General features: G+C 38.3%; 1 protein-coding gene across 1 annotated transcript in view; it reads left to right on the top strand.

Moving 5' to 3' along the window:
• Nucleotides 1–15,194, top strand: part of LOC112102290 (protein kinase X-linked) — a 127,784-nt gene that overhangs the window by 85,323 nt on the left and 27,267 nt on the right. Inside the window, exons 4-6 of the mRNA XM_024193478.3 lie at nt 1,611–1,730; nt 8,058–8,153; nt 12,412–12,469. Coding sequence (XP_024049246.1) covers nt 1,611–1,730; nt 8,058–8,153; nt 12,412–12,469 — 274 coding nt within the window. The remainder of the gene's footprint in view (nt 1–1,610; nt 1,731–8,057; nt 8,154–12,411; nt 12,470–15,194) is intronic.

Raw genomic sequence — 15,194 nt, 5'->3', positions numbered from 1 at the left:
CGGCAAAACAAAGCTGGGAGTATTTTCCCGGACATGTTCGGGTTTTTGGCAGTTCCTCCCAGATGGGGATTTGAGGACCAAAAAGCCGGACGTGTCTGGGAAAATCCGGACGAATGGTAACCCTATTAAAGGGGAGGGCTGGGATTCTTCTGAAAGTTGTCATTTCCAGACACATGCAGGGAACCTTAAATAGCCACAGGGGTAGGGTTGTAGTGCACTGATGACTAGCAGAGATCAGAGTACAAAGTTAAACACTGAATCAGCAGATTCAAGGTGGGTTTTCTCAATGGCAGGAGCTTACTGGAGGTTTTAGCAGCATTATATAAATGCCTCCTTGCATGATGCTGAAGTTACTACTATTACTATTCTTAGTATTACTAATAATATTCTTGACTGATCAAAAGTGCCCTCATCGTACAGGTGACTTAGACCCAGGACTACAATGCACTATAAGGAACGTAATTTTAAATTGTCTAAAAAGTTATTTATTCACTGCATATTTAAGCTAGTTTGGAGGACTTCAGCTTTTGAGAAGACAACAAAAGTTTCATTTCCATATGAGCTGCAAGCTTTGTGGGTTAAACTGGCAGGGTGGATGCAGTCTCCAGGATTAGATGAAAGCTGTGTACTTACTGATTTTTTTATTTATTTATTTATTTTGCCTATTTCTCTGCCTTTTTTCTTACAAAATATAATGTTTATACTCAATGTTAAATTCTAATGATAAATATTGGAAATTTCGTAACATGAAAATAAGATGCAAACATAGGAATATGAATGGATAAATAGAGTGAACAACAGGATTCTAAAAATCTTCAGCTGGGGTTTGGGTGCAGACGGGGATGCAAGGTGCAGGCTCCAGCTGGGAGGCGTTTACCACAGACGACTCCCGATCAGCGGCGCAGAGGGCTCAGGCAGGCTGCCTGCCTGCCGTGGCCCCATGCCGCTCCCAGAAGCACCTGGCTGCTGGCACATCTCTGCCTGCGGCCCCTGGGGAGAGCGGGTATCTCTGCGCTGCCTGTGCCTGCAAGCGTTGCCCCCATTGCTTACGTTGCCCGGGAACCAATCAATGGGAGCTACATGGGTGGGCCACAGAGATGTCAGTAGCCAGCCACTTCCGGGAGCAGCATGGGGCCACAGCAGGCAGGGAGCCTGCCTGAGCCCCCTGCACCACCGGACTTCTAGCCCCAGAGATCACAATAGACTGGCCAAGGCTCCAGGATCGACCAGTCTTTTGCAATCAATGGGTTGGTGACCACTGGTCTAGTGAATAGAGCACTGTACTGGGAATCAGCAAACCTGGTTTCTATTCTTATCTTTATCACTAACCTCCTATGTGACCCTGAGCAAGTCATTTCACTTCCCTATACCTCTGTTATAGGAGTTCAGAGTAGATAATTACAATGGCCCTTTCCTGACTTTGTATGAAATGATTAAAAACAGCAATATTCTTGACTTGCCACTTGTAATATACATTTAGAGCTTTGTGAACTTGACTGTTCCAAACATTAGTGTGCCTATAGTATTAATTTTATTTATAGTTTCAATCCAGCCCTTTAAAACAGTAAGTGAAAGTTTAGATGTTGTTTTTGTTGGTTCGTTTCTCTTAGAACATGGACGCTGTGTGGCACACCAGAATACCTTGCGCCAGAAGTGATACAGAGTAAAGGTCATGGAAGAGCCGTGGACTGGTGGGCTCTAGGAATTTTGATATTTGAGATGCTGTCGGGGTAAGTGTTTCTCTGGTGATACTAAGTACATAACATTCACTCTATTTCAGTATTCCGAATAACAAGTTTGAAATATTTTGGGTATATGTTAAGTCTATTACTAATTAGATTATCTTGTCTTACTGTGAAGAAAAGAATTAAGAGCCTATGAGAGAGACTGCAAAGATGTACCCAATTAAGAATGCAAAATAATTTAGCCATACAACTCCCAGTAACCTGACTGGAGATTCTGAAGCAAAATCCCAGTTTACAGTTGAAAATATTCTGCTCAAAATTCTGCAATTCTATATTCTCCCATCATGGAGTTCAGTTTGAACCTCCATAAAGTATTTATTTAATAATCAATTATACTTTTCTCAAAGGTTGAGTGAACTGCAAACTAGCACTGTAACTTGTCTGTTTGGCAATTCTTTGAAGAGAAGTGAGCAAGCTTCATAAAGGGTAACTCACCTGATTTACAGTTCAAGAATTAAGAAAAAATATTTATATATTTAAACACATTTCTCTTTTTCCTTTAAAAAAAAAAAAAAAAAAAAGCGGTATGATCAAACTTCATTATTTTCTATCCTCTCACTCTAACTTATATTTCAGTTGGAGGCTTAGGTTTTTTTTTACAGAAGTTTAGATTTTGTGCATGGACTGTTCTTGTGCAGAGAGAGGCTACTAGTTTGCTCTAAAGAGCCTGGTATAACTTTAAGGCTGAGACTTTAACAACTATATCAAAAACCTCTCCTATCTTATGGAAGTTGGAACATGGCAATTGGAAAACAGATTCTGCATTATTTCATTTTGTGCACTCTGTTATGGTGCTTTATTTCTTTGGATGAAAAGTTTATTACTAGTACAGTAAATTCCAAAAAGGTGCAGGAGAAGGAGGAGAGGGGTAAAAAAGCAAAAGCTATCTAGGGATTCTTTCTTGAGTTCATATGTTTATAAACTTTATTTCCAGCAATATTTTGGGATTCACTAGATGGCAGTGTTCTCAGAAGACAAACTTAAAATCTTTGCCACTAAAGAAAGATTTCTTGACATTACAAATACATTCATTTAAGTATTTGAGTTAAATATTAAGGAGAAAAATTGAAACTCGTATGTTGTAAGGTTTTTAATCAATTTAATTTTTTAAATGAAAAATAAAAAAGGAAAATTAATATAGTTCTTCCTGTTTCAGCTATTTGATTATACTGAAAATAAAAGCCCAATTGAGTATTTACTTGTATATTATATATAAAGACTTCAAAAATGTTTTTAAAAACTATACCTTTCTTTGCATGTGCACTGCATGTCTGCTGAAAGTGTACTGGAATAAAAAAAGAGGACTGATGGAATTTTATCACTAATGCTGCCTTACAGCAGTATAAAAGGGTATCTCTTTGGGCCGCACATGTGTCTTGTGCCTCTTTGTGCTCCTGTACAAGGGTATGAAGAGTAGAATGGCTATCACCCTCCCTCATTTCCCATTTACTGCCTGTGGCAGCAAGACAGAACCCACCGAGTATCTGACCTACCACTCTCTTCCGAGGCTTTAAACAGGTTGCTTTTCAACTTTTTAGGAGACAGAATCTTATCTTATACTTCCATTCCAAAGATGTCCTCCTCCAGCCCTCCCCCACCCCCCATGAAAAAAATTGAAGAAAATCCAAACTAAGACATTGGTCTAGGACCCCTCCTATACACAACCTGGTATAGTAGGGCAAGGCACGTCACACCAACTGCCGTGTCTTCATGGTGGAATCTAAAACGTCAGGATTCAAACCCTGCCTATCCTTCAAGAACAGACGTAGGTGATACCTCTTCTGCCTAATGTCAAATATTGGTTATTTAACAAGTTAGATGTGTCGATCTGTAGTCATGTCATCAGAATGTTGCCAAATGAAAATTTTCTTTTAATGAAGGGATATTGGCATGAATTATGGGTTGTTTTTATAGTGTAGCTCTACATGATTCTGGAGCTTACCTAAATAGACAGGGCAGTAAGTTATCTACCGTTCTTTTTTCCTACAGCTGTCAGCACTTGGATTTGTTATCTTTTTTTTTTTATGGGGAGGAGGGGCAGATGCTTCTATTGTACCTTTTTAGTGACAAAATCCATATTTAATCCTCTGAGATTGATTTCAGTGCCATCCCATGGATCAGTGAACATAGAGAGTGGTTTACAACTGTCTTTCTACAAAAATTTTCAGCACCACAACACGCCTATGATTAAGGCTAATATTTTGTCATGGATATTTTTAGTAAGTCAGGGACAGCTTCTTTGAATTTTTCTTTATTGTCCATGACCTGTCCATGACTTTTACTAAAAATATCCATGATGAAATGGTGATTTAAAGTGGACTTGGAATTTTCATCTGAAATCAGTGCGATTTGTAGTCGTTTTAATACCTTCTGGGACTTAACTCCAGATTTGTGAAGCAGTTGTGCAGAAAGTTCTGACTCCTGCACATAGTGGAACATAGAAGCCATGGGAAGTCATAATGAAGCAGGGTCAGGCAGTCCCCAGGAAATTTGACCTACCCCTTATGTGACTTTGAAGTTTAAGACTGAAACATTGAATTTGACATGGTATTCCATAGTGAGGCAGTGAGGAGAGTACTCCAGGGGATGTACTTTTGTCAGCCTTCGTTCCTAAGCAGACAGTACTACTGTGTTCTAAGTCAACTGTCGCTTTTTTTTTTTTTTTTTTAAAGATTGGCAGCTTCATTAATAGTTAGAGAATTATTACAGTGGTCCAGCCTGGAGATCACGAAGATGTGAATCACCATAACAAAGTCTGAACATGACAGAAGGGACACAGCCTGCTTGTCAGCTGTAGATGGAAAAGGGTGCCTACCATGTCTGTGGCTGTTGGGGGTATCCAGAAGCAATGAGAACTCCAGGTGAACAGTGATCTGCAGTGGGTTCAAATTCTAGCCAGGCCTACACTGTGAAGGGACATGGTCAACATTAATTAAAAAAAAAAATCTGGATTTTTTTTTTATCTATTATTGTGACAGGTCACAGGTAGATTACAGTAGCTGAAAAAGAATAGAGATGATTTTTTTTCATTTTATACATTTGATAACTCATCAATTTCACTGATTTTTCTTATGTTTGTATGAGTCTTTAACACAGCAACAGGGGAGAGAAACTTAAAAATGAAGGGGGGAGATGTTTGTAAAATTACAAATTTGATGGACACTCAGGGGCAGGTGGGATTTCTGCATCTTTTTTTTAATGACTAATTTCAAGTTGGTGTGGTATCCCATTTAACTTTGCTGTCTGTGCTCCTTTAAACTTATTAGGGACATTCATCAGATAACTATAATGTTGCCTTTTTTGTTTTGCAGTTCTTTTTTTAAAGGCTAACAAGCTTTTCAAGGAAAACATGCTAACCTTCTTAAAAGTTGCTGAATGTCCTATCATATGTTGCTTAGTCTTTCTTTTGTTTTCTTTTACTAGTTCCACTTGGGTGCTATCAGATTTTCCTTTCATGCAGAATATGGTTGCATGTAATAGTCCCCATGTCAATAGCCCTGAGATGTCAGTATTCTCAAGAATAGATGAAGAACTCCGCCTCTGGGAATATATTTGATATGTAGGAGTTGAATAAAAGTGGATATATATAGTCACAAACAAAATCCCTGCTCCACTGCTAGTCATAGGGATTATTCACGTCAGTAGGGGAAAGTCTGATTAGAGTAGTATCCTATAAAATGAACACAATATAGTGGAGTGCTTTCTAACCATAACTGAACATTTAGCATTTTATAAATAGGACCAGTCTTTCAAGATGCTGCCATCTTGGTTTTTCTCTGAGATTAATGTTAAAGGTCAAAGCTGTGTTAAGCAATTAAGTCTTTGGAAGAGAAAACAAATGTATACTCCAACAATAGTGCACTGCTTATAAAATGTGTCTGCAATTGTCAACAGTAGAGAATTATTGAAGCACAAACTTGCATTCCAATATCATTATCATTTTACTGAATGGAATCCAGATGTCAGCATTGCTTTCTGCTCCAGAAGCTCTCTAAGCAACTGATGGAGTACATATCTGTCCTAGGTAGCAGTTACAATTAGATTTGAATGGCATACTTTTGCAGAAAGAAATTGCATTTTTAATTTGTGGCAGTGTAATAACTTGTACTGATGGTTAGACTCATTCATTCCCTATCATATTTCTCAATGTCTCACCTGGGCTTTTCCATGGGAGAGAATCCAATCATTTAAAAAAAAAGTTTTTGAGAGAAATAAGATGGAAGTAACTTCCATCAAAAAAATCTTCTTGCATAAAATTCATTTTTTGTAATGCATGCACCAAGTCAAAAATAGGATTATGAATCTTAATCATAAATACAACATTGAAAGTTTAGAGATTAGTATCATTTGGATGAATAAAAATATTACACAGATGCAACACAATTCTATAGGCTGTCCTAAATAAGAAACAGGGCATCCATTCAATCTCTCTGCTATATAAGGGGGAATAAACTGAGCACATCCAAAATTTGATACCCTCTCTTGCTACCTTGTTCTTTCTTGTAGTTGTCTGAGATAGGAATTTAGGCCCAGATTTTTAAAGATATTTAGGCACATTTTTAAAAAACAGTTTGGCACTTTGAAGCCTAAATCCCACTGACATCTGGACACTGAAGTACTTAAATTACTTTTGAAAATGAGACTTAGGTTCCTAAATCAATGAGTATAGCTGAGCCTAAATACCTTTACAAATCTGGGCCTTAGACTTCAGAAAAACTTGTGATTGTATGTTCTGAAGTTTCCTGGACAACTAGCTCCACTATTTCATGGTGAGATCATCTAAACAAGGTGTATTGTTACTTTTCCTTTTATGGGGGGAAAAAAAAGTTCCACCCTCTTGTCTGTTCTTACCAAAAATATTTTAGTTATTTTCTTTGGTGAAGGTATGGCCGTTTTTTTTCTTGGACACTCAAACAGCATCTAGGGAAACTCTGAACTTGGTTGTTGCCTGTGACTGTGGTTTGGTAACGACAGTGTATGAGGAATGTTAATCCAGTTACTGTACTTGTTACATGAAGTTACAATCTGGTATATTGAAACAATTGTCCAGTTAGTATGTACCTGACATACAGTAATTATGGAACAAGAGACTAAATTAAAAAAAACAAAAACACAAGGCTTCAGAAAAAAAAGTCATGTAGGAGGAAAATGTTTATTGTTCTGGCACTAAGGTCTTGTCTAGACTACCAGTGTTTGCAAAGTATTAGCACCTAATGTACACATTTAAAAAAAGGAGCTAAGCGTGTTAACACAGTAGGGATGAAACTAACTTTTAAAGGTGTTAGAACCTAATGTAGATAGGATTTAACATGGTTTTATTCAGCACTTCTTTAAAACATTTTAGCTAATACATTAAAAACACCAGCCTTCTTCCTAGCCTACACAAGGCATTACGCTACTAAAGACTCGATGTAAAGTAAAAAATAGTGGTGGTGTTTTTTCCCCCTACAGCCTTGACACCAGTGAAGATGAGGAGCTGCAACCCTTTTCAATTTTAGAAGCATAAGCATTGCTAACAGTGACACCACATTCCATGTATGGGTGGTGGCTGTAAGAGCAGTAGTTACACAGTAGCTTCTTTTGATTAAAAAAAAGATTCCCCTGGGTAACTTTTAGGAAGGTGGATGTCCAGAATTCCAGGAAATGTATGGAGTCCAGAATTCAATTTATTAAACCTACTGAAGTGATATATTTCCACAGTGATACATGTATCCTTTCTGGTGAGCAAATAGGTCAGCCTATAGAAAGAGAAGCCCAAGAGAGGATACAAATTCTTAGTTGTTGCAAGAGGTGCAGCAAAAAAAAAAGAGAGAGAGAGAGAGGCAACTGGCTCCTTATTTTTATATTGTCTTTTAAAGGTAAGGAACTACAGTTTCTTAATTAATTCTGGAATTGGCAGCCAAGGTGAAGGGAAAGTCAGTAGTGTTCAGACTAGAAGGGAAGAACTGGTTTTGGTGAGTGCTCTCAAATTTCACCAATAGGGAAGAAGCCAAAGCACAGACTTTCTAAGGGAAATCTTCCCTCACTATATGTGACTGACCTTTCTGTTGTAATATTAAAAATAGTTCTCAGTATTTAAATTTTCATATATTCTGAATATTTTCTGTACATTCTTTGTTTTGCAGAATAGCGATCTTAATTGGGTTACAGAGGTGTGGTTAACCCTGACTTCAATACGCAATGCCTCGGTGCATACAGAATAACTATGTACCTAACAATCTGGTCAGCAGATAAATTACTTTAACATAATACAATTATACATTTTTGCAGATAACTAAAGAAAGCTGTGTTTTGGTTGTTTAATTCAAATAGGTTTCCTCCATTTTTTGATGACAACCCATTTGGTATATATCAGAAGATTCTTGCTGGCAAAATAGATTTCCCCAGACATTTGGATTTGTATGTGAAGTAAGTATACTGGCTTTCATCACTGAAATGTTTATTTTTAATGATCTCTTTAGCATAGTTTGAAAGGCTCTGCATAGGAGGATACCTTCTTGCAGTATTTTAAAACACTTGGTTGCAAAATATTTTGGACTAAATTTAGTCCTGAAATCAAAGTGAAAACATATTTAATATAATTTAAATGTGTCTCTCCCCCATCTCCTGTGAATGCCTCTTCAAGCACAAGGCTTCTCACGAGACCATTATTAAAGCTGTATCCGCAGATTTCATGAGCATGCATCAGCTTATTATACGTGCTTATGCTGACTGACCCTAGTATCCCGCACTTGTACAGTGGCTGCCCTCGAAATGCTGCTGCTGCTGCCAGTTTCCTGCCGTTTCCTCTTCTCGCCCATTGTGTTTTAATACAATCCTTCTCAACAAAGAGTACACATCTCCGCATGTGCTGTCTGCAGTAATTTCTGGCTACGTGGCCAGAAGGTGAACAGTACGAAGTTGGTTTCTTTGTCATTGATAACTAGGCCATCGTGATGAAAAGCAATTAAACATAGGGTACTGTCAGCATCTGTTTGTATTTCTCAATCACACTGACTCGTAATCACTGACTTGTATCAGCCGGTAAATTCTGATGCCATGAAAGACATTCTAGTCACCGCACTCACCAAGTGTATCCAAGTTCCATTGTAAGTTGAGAAAGATGGCCACTAATGAGCAGTTAGGCTACTTTAGGTATCATACCCTTTGAATACTCTCTTTTCCTGGTTCTCCTCCTACTTCTTTAGGTATTTTGGTAGTGTCTTTCTTGATGGGTAATCTTCCTCCCCACCTTTGGGGGAGAGGGGGTCGCACATGGCTCTGTTCTTCACCCCTCAGTTCTTTCCTTTTACATCTTTTTGGACGAGCTCATCTAGTATTTCTTTATACTGTTGACTCACCAATCTATCACTTCACTCCTAACCTGTTTCCCACTATCCAATTCTGTATTTCATCCTACCTCTTTGACATCTCTTCCTTGACTTCTCACCATCAACTTAAACAGAACTCCCTATTTTTTTTACTATGAACTCAACCCCTATTCTTTCATTTTTGACACATCCCTTCCTCTCCCCCCCCCCCCCCCCCCCAATCCAGGTTGTGCCCAAATAATTCTTTCTCCACAACATTTCCATAATGTCTAGCCATTAAAGACTCTTGACAAGGCTTTGATCTGTCACCTTTGATACTGCAGCCTCTTTTTATCTTTCCCACTTGATGCCCCTACCATTCCCTATAATCCTTAGAGAAAACAGCTGCTTTTGTAGACTGTTGAACTGACTATGCCACACCACTTTCTCCTCTTCCACTGTTTCAAGTTCAAGTTTCTTGTTACTGCCAGTAAGGCCCTGCATAACTCTCTGCCTTTTCTACTTCTAACCTAGTCTTTTTTCACATCGCTCTTCACTTTGCCTCTGATGTCATCCTTGTTGCCAGTTTATCTGACTTTCCCACAACAGTCTGTGCTTTATTCCTTCCCATCCCCTACATGTGAAATGCCTTTCCTGAACTTTCATGCCCTGACCATTATCCTTTTCTAGTTCAAATCTGTATTCAAGAACCACTTCTGACACAAATTACAAGAATTTAGCCATCTAATAATCCCTTGGTTTGAAGGTATTTGTCTGTAGCTGTCCCCTGCCCACCCTGTTCCCCATTGAAAAATAGAACTACTAATAGGTGTGTCAGCCACCTCCCTGACCACTCTGTTTTGAAAAGTGTGTGGTGTGTGGTTTTGGTTTTTTGGGTAAACTCTTCAGGGCGAAGATGTCATCTTTTGTGTTTTGGAAATGCATAACAATGGGGGTGCCATTGCAGTCTAAATAATTATTATTGAGCAGGTCTGATCTAGGATGTCGGCACCTACTTGAATTCAACACTATATGTAATGAACTGTTAGAACACTTGACTTTTTAATCCTGTATATAAAGTAGGACATTAAGGAAGCACTACACTGTTTCTTGATGCAGATGTTAATTTGGATACTCCTTCTCTTTGAATGCAACGTACATTCACAGCTTCAGTGACAACTCAACATCATTGAGTCAGTTCCTGTCTCAGCTGTGTATTTTCTGCATTTCCAAGGCTTGTTTGAGGAGCAGTCAAAAGAAGAGCTCTACAACTTACTCTGCTAAGAGTCATCAATTAAATAACACAATGCTGATTTAAATGACACAGTAAGCGACTACACAAACTTGTTTCTAACCCAGTGGGATCTAGCAATAGATCTGGCCCTTCATTTCTAATTTGAATTACTTTTCACTCTTCTATTTGAAAGGGTGTCTATTTGTTTAGAACAATAATGGTTAGATTTCTCCTCCTCCCTCACCCATCCTTAAGTGTCCTCTGGGATGCCCTGGGAGGAGAAGAAATTCCTTCAGGAATGACTACAAATGACTGAATCACAGGACTGAATCTAAATCCAGCCATTTACTGGCTGAAATGTTTATGGGAGATTAGGAAATTCCTTCCAATGTCATGTTTGTATTCCCGCATAGCTGGCAGCTGAGTGGGTTTTTTTTTCCACTGAGTTTCAGAAATATTTGCTCTGCCATATGACAGTTTTCAAGCTGTTTAGCAAATTTATTATTCAGTTCACCATTTTCAATATGCCCCAAACTAAGACTTCTAGGTTTCTCAAAGGAAAAAAACTATATTTATTAGCTGGGTTAGATAAATATGGATCTGATTTTTTTCACAATCTTTCTCTGAGGAACTCCTGTTTTGAAGTCCCTTCATACAAGGAAGATTGCAGTAGCACCTCTTTCTTCTTTTGGCTGCAAAACAGCGAAGATGGCTAAGCTGTATGTTTTGTCTTAGACATTGATTATTGTGGAACATACAAAACTTTTACTTTGCTTTCATTGAAGAGGATAAGTTGTAGATAATTAAGAATATAGCCATTGAGAGAACATGTAATTCACTGTAGAAATTTGTTGCTGAATTTCTCTGTAATACCTGTGTATATCCAGGGTAATTTCACTGCCTTAGGGCTCCAGTGTAGACATGCCCTTAGTCAACCTATGTTAGGTCGACTTACAGCCACCGCAGTAATTACTACCCACCTTCTGTTGGTAGTGCACGTGCTCACCAGGAGCGCTTCCACTGTCTGAGGTGCTGAGCCCTCCATGCCGCTCCCTGCTGGGAGCACAGCTCCCTTCCACCTCACCCCCAGCTCTTGGTGCCCCGCTACTGGCTGGGAGTGGGCGGCAGCCTTCTGAGCTCCTCACCTCCCAAAGAGAAGAACCTCCGGGCAGCAGCCTGGCTGGGAGCAGTTACCTAGGGACAGCCGGACTTTAGATGCCTGGCTTTCTTGTCAATTTCACAGCTCCAGCACGGAGCCGTGAAATTAAGACAGCCAACAGAAGATGTAAGACGGCATCTCCCTATCTACGCCAACATAACCCATGCACCTCTCATGGAGGTGGAATAGTTATGTTGGTGCAGTAGGGCACTTATATTGGCAGGACAAAGTTGTAGTTAGGTCAACGTAAGATGATTTGTGTAGACCAGGCCTTAATGGAGTTATTCTGGATTTACACTGGAATAACAAAACAAAATGTGATCCTTGATTTTGTTGTTAACATAGTACTTACAAATGTATTTACATAATACTTTTGATTTTTCTAAGTGTTGTCTCAGCTTTTAAAAAGTTGAATTTAGCTTTATGCAAAGCTCATAAAACAACGTTAGTCTCAAAGTATACATTTCATTTTCTACAGAGGACTTCTGAATGCTAGCTAGTCCCCACTATATTTTAAACAGAGAACTTGCTGTTCCACATTTTCTCTATTTTTAACTGAGGTAGAATTCAATATATTCTTGGCTAAAACCAAACGATTGAAAAATATCTCTCTTTTTTTTAATTTGCTATAAGGTCTAGTCTAAAACCATGCTCTGAAGGAAGTTCAGTTTTGACTTGAGATTTGGAATGTCTAACAAAATGCAAAGGGGAAGGTTAGACATTTCAGGCAAGAAACTTGTATCCCAAATCTTTTCTTAAGAAACTACACTCTATAGAGAGATTCACCTCTGTTCCTCTGAGACAGGTTACCTGTTTTCATACCAGTCTTGAACCCTTTGAATGTAAGACGTTCTGAAATAGGGAAAACGTGAATTGTTAAAACACACACAACGTTTATGCTGGTAAAATAAAAGTGCTTTCAGTGGTCTGTAGTATGCATATCCTAATGAAATAAAACAATGACAAATGTTTCCTCTGTTACAGGGACCTTATTAAGAAGCTTCTAGTGGTTGACAGGACAAGGCGATTGGGAAATATGAAGGTTAGTGTTAAATATGTTTTTAAATGTACACGTGAATTTTGAGATCCACTTGTGCTTCTCTTGTGTTACTTAGGACTGAACATCTGAATTAGCATATGAAAAATATTAAATTACGTTTTTGTGTTCTGAATGTTGGATGAATGCTGTAATTGATTTTTGTCTTAAACTTTACAAGAGTACCTCTGTTGCATTTAATTGCTGTTACCGGTGTTGAATATATAATTGCACCATACTTTCAGTTTAATGTAAGCAAAAGAGAAAATATTAGTGAGGAAGAAGGTGGGGGGGAGGTGTATGTATGTGATGGGGTGATCTACTGCAATGGGCTGCCATCTAGCACTTTGTCCAGATGCACTCCTTTCCTCTGCTTCCCTCTGAAATTCTATTTCCTTGGCCAGTTTTAATGATTCCCCCCCCCCCCCCCCCCCCGTGGAACAACCTCATCCTGCAACTGTATGTGTAAGCGTGCAAATGACTCTGAGTGTTAAAATATTTTAAATATTTTCAAGCTGTTTTGTTTTACTGTTACTAAAATTTGGAAAATTACTACAACTATTACATGTTAAAAAGATGTTTTCTTTGCAGGCGAAGGTACCCAATACTAAATTGGCTTCATTTGGAAAGTGGTTTTTTTTTTGTTTTGTTTTTTTTCAGTTTAAATGGATTCTCCTGTAATGTTGTGGCACCCCCACAGCCAAAGGAAATGGTATCAGCATTCTTGTTACAGTGGTAATTCACAAGCAGTAGATCCCAGATCCCCTACTTGTCACCATTCTGTTGTGGAATTAATGTAATACCATGTCCATAAGGAGGTAAATGTGCAGCTTTTCTGAAGAAGAGAGGTGTGTGTATGTTTATGTACGCATTGTACAGCATACCCTCTAAATATAGAACAAGGATAGAAAATAACATCAAGGTGTGATCCTAATAACTTCATATCCTGTTTCATGTTTAAGTGGAATAAAAATCAGATATTGAGATGTGAGCATCCTAGAAATTCTTGTAGATTTAAATGTGTACTGTCAGCTGCCCCCCTAGGTAACCAGCAACATTCAAGCATATAGATGTCCAATAAAATGTCCTTTGTTACCATTTTTCTACTATTCTAAATCTCATCATGGGTGTGGATCCCTCTTTTCAAAAGGAAAGATTCTTCCGCCCATTTTCTTCATATTGCCTCTATATAAATCCATGGTACGCCCACATTTTGAATACTGCATGCAGATGTGGTCGTCCCATCTCAAAAAACATATATTAGAATTGGAAAAGGTTCAGAAAAGGGCAATAAAAATATTAGGGGCATGGAACAGCTTCTGTATGAGGAGAGATTAATAGGACTGGGACTTAGTCATCTCTTTTCCAAGTTGATAAGTGGGGATATAATAGAGGTCTCTAAAATTATGACTGCTGTGGAGAAAGTAAAAAGTGTTATTTACTCTTTCTCATAACACAAGAACTAGGGGTCACCAAATGAAATTAATAGGCAGCAGGTTTAAAACAAACAAAATAAAGTATTTATTCATACACGCACAGTCAATCTGTGGAACTCTTTGCCAGGGATATAGTGAAGGCCAAGACTACAACAGGGTTTTAAAAAAAAGAAAAAGAAAAAAAAAAAGATTCATGGAGGATAGGTCTATCAATGGCTATTAGCCAGGATGGGCAGGGATGGTGTCCCTAGCCTCTGTTTGTCAGAAGCTGAGAATGGGCAACGAGGGATGAATCACTTGACGATTACCTGTTCTGTTCATTCCCTCTGAAGCACCTTGCATTGGCCACTATTGGAAGACAGGCTACTGGGCTAGATGTACCTCTAGTCTGACCCAGTATGGTCATTCTTATGTTTACCTTTATTCACCATGTGACGTGTTCCCATTGATTTCAGTTTAAATATCAGTCAACATAAAGGTCAGATTCTGTCACATTACATTATATCAATTTTACAGAAAAGGGTAATATTAGTATCCACATTTTGCTTATCACTTGTATAGCACAGAGCAGACAATGTCCCAAAAAGAAATAATAAGGAATAAGGATACTGTTGTATACAAAAATCAGTCTCATTTAAAATGTTAGAGTAATTTCCCCTAACCATATGAACACATTCAGCCATATCTTCCATCTAGATTGTAATATAGAAGCTAGCAGCATATGGATCCCACCTAAATCTATTTTGTGGCTATATAGTCACAAAAAACTTTAGACTTGGCTTACAAATTAAGGTGTAATTGAGGGATTTAAACAATGGTGCAGCAGCTTTTTCTCTCCAATCATTGCCATGTCTGTGTGGTACTTGCTTATTCTGAAGCAATATTAAGTTTAAAGTTAAGCATTTTACTGTAAATGTAAGAGATTGCCATAGCAATCTAGCATTTTTGTGTTTGTTTTTAAGGCATTTATAAAACGTTAATGTGGGAGAGTAACTGAAGAGAAATAAAAGTGTAACATTGAAAATGATGGATGTGAAGAAACTGGGTTAGAAATTGGAAAATTAGACATTAAAATTGTTTGGAATTCTGATTACTAGTACTGTTTAACTTTGTTTCTTAGGCATCAGTATAAAAGGCTTTTCTAGTATGTGCCAGTCTGCATGCTACTATAGGTGCACATGGGCCTCGGGCACAAGATGAAATTATTTTAAGTAGCAGTATCTGGGGTCGCACTTGCACTCTGTGGGCCTATATGAGGGTGTGTAAAGGGCAGGGTGGTCTCAGTTCCCCTTACC

Source organism: Terrapene carolina, unplaced genomic scaffold (genome assembly GCF_002925995.2).
Source record: "Terrapene carolina triunguis isolate 2854851 unplaced genomic scaffold, T_m_triunguis-2.0 Scaffold23, whole genome shotgun sequence".
NCBI classification, from domain to species: Eukaryota; Metazoa; Chordata; order Testudines; family Emydidae; genus Terrapene; species Terrapene triunguis.
The sequence above is the reverse complement of the archived record's forward strand: the minus strand, read 5'-3'. Positions and strand labels throughout refer to the sequence as shown.